This window comes from Gymnogyps californianus, chromosome 1 (assembly GCF_018139145.2).
Source record: "Gymnogyps californianus isolate 813 chromosome 1, ASM1813914v2, whole genome shotgun sequence".
Lineage (NCBI taxonomy): Eukaryota > Metazoa > Chordata > Aves > Accipitriformes > Cathartidae > Gymnogyps > Gymnogyps californianus.
This window is the reverse complement of record NC_059471.1, coordinates 217380723-217389747: the sequence shown is the minus strand read 5'-3', so window position 1 is coordinate 217389747 and position 9025 is coordinate 217380723. Positions and strand designations below refer to the sequence as shown.

Genomic DNA, 9025 nt, shown 5'->3' with positions numbered 1-9025 from the left:
TTGAAAACACTCCAATAATTTAAAACTGTGTAATGTTAAAATAACCTCTGTCCTATATGCAACTCAATGGCAGGGAGTAAATCCCTGGACGGATTTGCATTAGCCATCTTTAAATAATTTCTATATACAGAACTAGAGCCAACCTTCCCCTGCCACCTCTTTGCGCGCGGCTCCTGTGTGCAGCACCCAAAACCCACCGGGATGTCGGGGCTGTCCCGCAGAGGACCAGGATGCCCAAACAGGCGCTGCAGGGCCTGGGGACGAGCCGTGCCGTGGCTTCTCTTCGTCACCTGCAAAACACAGAGACGCGGCACGAGTTATTGCTCTGCTCCCCTCCTCGCAGCGCCGATCTCTTGCAGAGCTTCCCCAGGGCAAGCGCCGACGTGTTTTCCCGTTGCCGGCGGTGCCAAGCACAGGCCCTCCCGGCTACGGCTTCAGGAGTCGGCCCTGAGTGGCGGCAGAGCCAGAGCAGATCCTGTAGCCAGCACGTGGGGAAGGTCCCAGCTCCGTTGTGGAGCAGCTGGACCCTAGCTCCCTGCCTGCCACCCGCAGACAACGCGGGAGCTGCTCCCGGCCTTTTCGGGGAGAAGGGGTCGATCCCAAGCTCCCCCACCCCTTACCAGTAGCTTCTTCTAAACGAGGCAGCTGCTTTCTGCACCGTCCCAAGGAAAGTGTTGACGTCGGCCACAAGGATTCCTTTGCTTTCAAGGACCTCCCTGCTGACGCTGGGCTTTTCTGCAAAGGAAGGAACGGCACCGTAATTCAAACAAGAAAACGAGGTGGTTCTGAAACCTACAGAAAATATCCCCAAATCCCGCTGCAGTTTTGCAAACGGGAGCAGATTAGCAGCACCGCTTCGCAAACAGCCTCAGCCCAGCAAGGCCAGAATTAGAGCGTGACGTAAAGCCATCCGCAGGCTCGAAAAACCGCCAGAATTTAGCAGACCTCCAAAAATCTGTTCATTTTGCCTTCTACTGCATTGACTTGCAATGAATCGGCTCGCACCTGCCCCGCACCTCAAATAAGTGATTCTAGCTGTAAACGGGAGGAAAAAATGGGGTGTTTCTCATCCCTCCTCCACCGCCTCCCAGACCAATTTAAGACGGGGCTCATGGGGGCTGAGGGCAGCGCCCAGAGCCTGCCCTTACCTGTGAGATACACAGCGAACCTGGCGCTGACGTGCTGAACCTGCAGGTTCAACAAGCACTTGACATACTCGGATTTGGGGGACGACCCGGAGTCGCAGGCGTGGTAGTGCAGCACCTCGACGAGATCGGCTCCTTGGCAACATTTGAGGATCAAGAGCTTCTTGCGGGCGTCGGCGTCCACCCTGCTGGGAGAGGGGCAAGGTGAAGCAGCAAAGGGCAAGGTGAAGCGGCGAGGGGCTTCACCCCTCTCTCCCCTCCCAGGGAACGAGCAGGTATGATGGGACCTGCCTTTCCCCCACGTGTGTTTCTTCCAGCTTCTTGGGTGCTTTTACGCTTGCTCCCCTGCACTAACTGGAGATGGCAGGAGCAAGTGTCACCGTACGGATCATGCACGCAGCAGGAAAACAAAATGGCTCCAGGCAGCTCTGACAGATTGGGTGTGCTGGTTTTGGCTGGGGTAGAGTTAATTTTCTTCGTAGTGGCTGGTGTGGGGCTGTGGTTTGGATTTGTGCTGGAAACAGCGTTGATAATTCAGGGATGTTTTTGTTATTGCTGAGCAGTGCTTGCACAGAGCCAAGGCCTCTTCTGCTCCTCACCCCACCCCACCAGCGACGAGGCTGGGGGTGGACGAGAAGCTGGGAGGGGACACAGCCAGGACAGCTCACCCCACCTGCCCAAAGGGATATTCCATACCATAGGACGTCATGCTCAGCATATAGAGCTGGGGGAAGAAAAAGGAAGGGGGGGACGTTCGGAGTGATGGCGTTTGTCTTCCCAAGTCACCGTTACGCGTGACGGAGCCCTGCTTTCCTGGAGCTGGCTGAACACCTGCCTGCCCATGGGAAGTGGTGAATGAATTCCTTGTTTTGCTTTGCTTGCGCACGCGGCTTTTGCTTTACCTATTAAACTGTCCTTATCTCAACCCATGCGTTTTCTCACTTTTACCCTTCCGATTCTCTTCCCCATCCCACCGGGGGGAGTGAGCGAGCGGCTGTGTGGGGCTTAGTTGCCGGCTGGGGTTAAATCACGACACCGGGGCTCATGATCCCACCCCAATGGAGTCAAGAGATGCTAACGTGAGTGCCAGTGACGGAGCACAGGGAAAACACTTGCTCCACAGCGGCATCCGCTGATGAGGTTGAGTCCTCATCTCACAGACTACGATGAAATACCCGACCCCGAGCTTCCGTGACACCTCACTGCTCGAGGACTGAAAACCAGGTCTTCAGAACGATTACTCTGTGCTACCACTGTAAAGGCTGAGCGTGGAGAGGATCTGAGATCTCTCCCCATTTGTTGTAGCGTTTTCTGCTCAGACAGAACAAGACCAGTTTCCTCTTTGTTCGCAGGTCGTTACTAGAAAGCCGTCCTTTCTGGCCCGTGGTCTGGCACTAACAAAGGCAGCCTGCCCGATAAAAACCGCCCTCTCTGAGTTCAAACGTGATAAAAGCAGGACATTTCAATGGATAGCATTCGCCGTCTTACTTCTCTTTTTCGAATTGCATGAGTTAAATACATGTTGTTGCAAATAACCTAAAATAAGTAGCAAATAGCAACAGGAGAAGTTCTGCTTTTCCCAGCAGGGTTTGATTTTACACACTCCCCGCGACACCCCGGCTCCTCTCCACATTACAAACTCAGAGCTCCTCATCACTCCCCCAAATCCCACACGTGATGGGACAGAAAAAGAAACAGCAAAGAGACGGCGGGGCAGAGAGAGGCGCAGGAAGGTACCGTGAGCTCCCGGTGTGTGTGTGTGTGTGTGTGCAGGACCTGGGGTGAGCTGGTGGGAAGGGAGCTCAGTTTGCAGAGGCAGCTTTCGGAGCGTGCAGCTCCTCAAACGAAATTTGTGCCTTTCCTCAAGCCCCTTGGCAGGCTGTAACGCTCACAGAGGGCGTCTCTGCCAAAGAGAGGGGGGAACTGCCTTATGGAGATACAGCGGGGTGCAAGAAGCAGCTGCCAGAGCTCTGCCTCATCCGGGATCACGTGCAAGACACAACGTTTCAGGCCATCTGATCCTCTCCAGGTCCCATCTCCTGCTGCTCCCTCTCACATAGGTATAAAACAGATCTATCGCACCTTACTTGCTAACGCTCAAATGCTGACCTCCAGCAATTCCAGACTTGAGGCACACGGTCTCTCGCTGTTGAGAAAAGTTCTTATTTAAACAAAAATCTTCAAATTCATCTTGTAAGAGGCCAAAACCCAAATCAGAGGCACCTAGCTCGCCCTGTGTCCCTGCACTGAGTGCACCGAACGGGACACCACACTCCATGGTGGGTACGTCCTTGCTGCGGTGACGAGGACAGCAGGGATGAGGGAGCTGCCACCGCAGAGCCGTTACCTGACATCTTCTCTGAGCTTCTTGCTCTCCTTGTAGTGAAGGAGCCACTTCCACCTCCCGCTTCCGTTCAGCTTCTCCAGCACCTTCACCACCTCTTTCAGTTGGCCTGGGGAGACAGCAAGAGCCGGAGGGTAACCGAGGGTGGAAGGGGTGCCTGGGGGTCTCTGGCCCAACCCCTGTTCAAGGTTGGGCCACCTGAGGTTGCTCGGGGCTTTGTCTAGGTGAGGTTTGAATATCTCCAAGGATGGAGACTCACAACCTGGGTTGTGAAACTGGGATCCTGTCCTGGTGTTTGAACACGTTTGCTGTCATTTTTTTCCCCCTAACATCTAAAAGGATAAGCGCAACTTGTCCCTGTCACCTCTTGTCCCATTGCTGCGCACCTCCAGGAGGAGTGCGGCTCAGTTTTCTCTGCCACTTCCCATTAGGGAGCTGAAGATGGCAACAAGGTCTCCCCTTTGTCCTCCCTTCCCGAGGCTGAACGTCCTCGTACAACCCCTGCTCCAGCCCCTGGCCATCTTGGTGGCCCCCTCTGTACTCAGATGTTTTTGGGAGCCTGACCTGGACCCGCTATCCAGATGGGGTCTACAAACGTCAAACAGAGGGAAAGAATCGCCCCCACTTAAAGCAGGAGCAGAGGACACCGATGGCAAGTTTTTGGAAGGTGTCGGCAAACCAGCGGACAAGGCCGGGAGCCGACACCGTGTGTTTGTATCCAAGCGAGAGGCCGCAGCGAGACTCACCCAGCGTTACCGTTTCCAACACCTCGTCGTCTGACACCACGAAGCCGCCGGTATGAAACAGCTCCTGGTACGTGTGACCTGGTATATCTTCGGGGCTGTCCACTCCGGCGAACACCACGCTGGGACAGTGCTTTAGCTTCAGCAAGCACGGGACCTGCTCATGGCAGAGATGCTTTTGCGCACGCCGCTGCATTTCAACACTTCTCTGCAACTCACACCCGCTCCTGGGAGACCCAGGGAGCCCACCTCGTCCTCTGTCTGCATCACCCCAACACTCGTGTCTCCATAGCCCAACCCCAAAGCTGTGGACGGCGATACGGGGAGCTACAGGCAGCTCACTCTGCTGCAATATTCACTGGAGCCCACGAGCCAAAGCCCAGCTGAACTGCTCCGTTACCCGAGATAAGCCCAGCCTGAGTCCTTTGAGCTGGGCTACTCCAAGGGACGTTATTCAGTGATCAAAAATGGAGACAGAAGAAAAGCAGAACTGACAGGCTTCATGTTTTTGAAATATTCGTTTTTAACGGCTCTTCATGAAGCACTGCTCTTTCAGTGGAGAGAACAGTGTATCTGCAGAGACTGACAATTAAATCTGCAGCTATATATAGTGTAAAATTAAAAAAAAACCTTTAAAATGGATCCTGATATTAAAAAATAGTGCTGGTAGGGAAAAAAGGACCGACTCAGGCCTTACGTTGTGGATGTGCGAGGAAATGTCCTCGTTCCTGATGACGACGAGCAGCCTGTCAGCATCCGGTCGTTTCGCTTCGCAGAAGCTCAGAGGTTCGATCTCCACGCGGCCGTCTTTCTTCAGCAAGGTCTGAAACAGGAATCGTGTAAGAAGGTTTGTATGGAGAATATCTTCACAACAGCGGTGCCGTGCTCCCGGCACGCACGCGCCTGGGGACAAGGAGAGAGGAATGAGACAGCGACACCAACCAGGCACCCTGGTGTCAAGGGCACCCTACGGCGTCCATCTGTCAAAGGCACTGCGTGCTCCAGGCCAGGGCTCCAGCCAGCAGTGGAGGAAGCAGCAAAAACCTTTTAGGAAACCACCTCGAACATCTCACTGTACCATGCATCGGGCCTCTTCGCTATTTTGGAGCGGTAAATCCTCCCATGCAATCACCCTCCCGAGTTTCCAACCCTTTAATGAGAGCTCAAGCAAAAGCCACCTTGCAGGGGTTGAGTTTGGGCTGCTCCTGCATGCACTTTGATCAGTTTTGGCCCGGGGGATGTTCAAGTGATAGGACAAGAAGAAACGGCCTCAAGTTGTGCCAGGGGAGGTTTCGATTGGATGTTAGGAAAAATTTCTTCACCAAAAGGGTTATTGAGCACTGGAACAGGCTGCCCAGGGAAGTGGTGGAGTCACCATCCCTGGAGGGATTCAAAAGACATGTAGACGTGGCACTTAGGGACATGGTTTAGTGGTGGACTTGGCAGCGTTAGGTTAACGGTTGGACTCAATGATCTTAAAGGTCTTTTCCAATCTAAATGATTCTGTGATTGTAATTTCTGGTGGCGGGAGCCGAGACGAAATGGCAGAGATGGCTCCTGGCTTAAGGGAACCAAACGCCATCCACGCCAGCTTGAGCAAGCTTGCCCTGCGCCTGCTCCTGCTGCCCTCAGCTCTCACCCCAGGGCCACCCGTCCCCGTCCAGGCCGGCCAGACTGGCTGTTACCTTCACTCTTGCAAAGAAAGGGTCCTTGCCCGTCTCCACCAGGTAGAACATGCCGGCGTCGCTGCAGGCCTCCTTGGCCACGCTGCGCAGGTGGAAATGCAGCGTGCTGCACAGGTCCGCCATCATCTCCTCGAAGGCGGCCATCCTCCCGGGGAGGGATGCGCACGTCCACTCGCTCGTGGCCTCCCCGTGCGCCGGGGCCGGCCCTTCGCCCTCGCTCCCCTCAGCCCTGCTCAGCCTCACCCTGTTGAACTCGTCAAGGATGACGGCGATGTCCCCTCCCGAGTCCTTTAGCTTATTATCGTATTTGAGCTTGCTGAGGTGGAAGGGAGCCGTGCGGCCCTGGCTCATGGTTTGGGATCTGGCCCTGCTCTTTTCGTCGCAGAGGGTGTCCTGCCATGGGGTACGTGGGTCCCCATGCCAGCCGAGCCCGCTCAGCCATGTGTCCGAGGGCAGGATCGTCACCTGCAAAGGGCTCCTGCTCCGCGGGGAGAGCGGGACAGGAGCTTCTCGCACAGGCAAGGTCTCAGACATCACCTGGGGAGAAAAGTCTTGTGGAAAGATGCTTTTGGAGGTAGAAAAGGGTGGTTTCCCACTCCTTAGGATTTGTTTTAGCTTATAATGGAAACGGAGACACTCCATGTCCAAAGTGTGCTGGGTGATTTCCTCAAAACCCCTCCAAGTCCCCATCAGCGACCTTAACAAATGAGACTGCCCTGCACAGTGGCTGCGCCTCTTCGAAGGCTGCAAATTTCCCATCCTCTCCTGGCACTTTTTGGTGACCACGAAGTTCCAGTAGTCCTTGGTGATCCCCTGGCTGTCCCTAATATTGACATACGGTGGAATGTGCCCGCTGCTGGTTTCCCCCGGGCCGATCGGCCAGCCGCGCTCAGCCCGTGAGCAGCCCCGCTCCGTGCCCAGCGAGCCCCGGTCCTCGCTGCGCCCCTCCGTGTGCACCAAGCTCGTGGAGGAGGAGTCGCAGTTAGTCCTTGTGCCTGCAGCATCCACGGATCTCGTGCCGTAGGAACCCTTAGGTGTAAGCAGGGACTGTGAAGTCCCCCCAAAATACTCCTGGTCTGAGTCACCGGAGGTAGTCTCAAACAGATCTTCAAAGGTCAAGCCCATGCATCTGTCTTTGCTGAGGAGCTGCTTTGCCTTCGGGAGCACGTCTGAAATATCCTCAGCGTCACTAAGCTCCAGGCTTTCTCCAGAGAGCTCCCTGTGCGCATGTAATGGCAACACTGGGAAAGGGAGAGTGGGGATTTCTCCCTCTCCCGCCTCCATGCTGGCACGGTGCAGATCAGCAAACGCGTCGGATCCCTCGGCCTCGTGCTCGCCCTGGTTGCACACAGACTGGGGCTCGCACAGCGGCCTGAGCAACTCCCCTGGTGAAAAAGACGCAGGACTGGCAAGAGGGATGCTGCTTCCTCCTTCTGAATCCTCATGCAGGATGGGTTCCTTCTCATGGTTCCCTACCATGTCCGCTGCTTGGCCCCCAGGGCTGGCACACCCGGAGCAGGCGCCTGGTGGCAGCCGTCCCATGCAGCAGGACCTTGGGGCACCATCCAGAGCCAGACTCACGCTGGGAGAGCACGTCTCAGGGTACACATCGAGGACTGAGTCTGGCTCGATGCTGTGCAGACCTGCCTTGTGGTTATGCAGAGGAGAAGGAGGCATCGATCTCGGGCTACCTGGCAGGAGCACACGCACAGGGGAGCTCTCCGCTGGCTCTGCATGGCATGGACCCGTGTCTTTTTTCACCTTTTCTGCACATCTGGGCTTTAAGGAGCCGTCTGGGCTGTCGGCAGCCACGCTCACCTCTGCAGCACCTACTTGCTCGCAGGGCTTCCCGTGTTGGCACAGGACTGGCCCCTGCTCGCTTTGCTCTAACAAGTGGTGGTGGGGGCCTGCGTGTCTGCCACGGGGGAGAGGGTCCTGCTGGGGGGGAGAAGCAGGAGCTGAGCCTCCGCGGGCAGGTGGGAACAAGCCGTTTGAGGAGCTTTGCTGCTGCCTGGGGTGCTCCTTCATGGCAGACATCCCCTCTCTCACCAAGGAGGAGGGCTCTGATTCCAGGAGGTGATGAAGAAAGGTCTCTGGCTCCTGCAGTGCGTTAGCCACCATCGCTGTGTTTGTTTTGTCGCTCCCGGGGGACTTCTCTTCACCGAGGCACACATCATCGCTGTCCCCAGCTTCAGAGTCACCTGCTAAGGCTGTGCAGTTGAAGGCGAAGCCCTGGCCATCACCTGCTCCCGAGGACTCATCCAGCACATCTGTGCAGTTGGCAAAAGGGCTGCTACGCTGTTCTTCCACCAAAACCTTGTTCCCTTCTTGGTTTGGTTCACCAGTGCACAGCGAAGTGAGGTCAGCACAAACGTCGCCTCCACACCTTTGGGAAAGGCAGCTGCTCCCTCCCAGGTCACTCTGTGATGGAGACTGGATGCTTGCCATGGCCTCCTGGTCCTCTGGAGCAGCCCCAGGATCTGTTGCTCCATCAAGAGATGTGAGGTAGACAGAGTTGGAGTCAGGGGACAAGGTTAGTGACAGTCCTTGGCCGCACGGTGACTTGAGGCCAGCTGTGCCGGCAGCTTTGCTCCCAGCAGGCGCCCGCCTTTCTGCAGAGGGCGCACGATCCTTGTCTTTCTGCTCCAAACCATCCCCGAGCGTCTCTCCAGCAGCTCCCAAGTTGCCTGTAATGCTGTCTGGCTGTGCCTGACAGACAAGGCTCGGATCAGACGGTAACAGCAGCATCAACCCGCTGTCACGAGGCGACCCCACGTTGGCTGGACTGGCTGCGTGTGCCAAACCAACACCGTTTGTCTCCATACCTGAGGTGGCCAGAGCCTCCCAGGGCTCTTGCAGTGTGTCCAGGCTTGGTGCCTTCTCACCAGGAAACCCTTGAGGGCCAGTCCCAGTCCCAGTCCCATCTGACAGCACTGGCGTTGATCTGCCTGGGCAGGGAGACGCTAAGGCTGTGGTGCTGGGTACAGGGCCCTCTCCAGGAACGCCAAAGTCCTTCGGACATGCCGAATTCACTCGCTTCTGCTCACTGTATTCATGCTCCATGTCGGCATCACCGCTTTCAGAAAACGCTAAATCAACAGGTCCCAG

General features: G+C 56.1%; 1 protein-coding gene across 1 annotated transcript in view; it reads right to left on the bottom strand.

The window, feature by feature from the left end:
- Positions 1-616: 616 nt before the first annotated feature.
- The window catches only part of TASOR2 (transcription activation suppressor family member 2), a 43991-nt gene continuing 35582 nt past the window's right edge, over positions 617-9025 (bottom strand). Inside the window, 6 exon segments of the mRNA XM_050906106.1 lie at positions 617-735; positions 1149-1330; positions 3493-3598; positions 4236-4389; positions 4930-5055; positions 5918-8626. Coding sequence (XP_050762063.1) covers positions 617-735; positions 1149-1330; positions 3493-3598; positions 4236-4389; positions 4930-5055; positions 5918-8626 — 3396 coding nt within the window.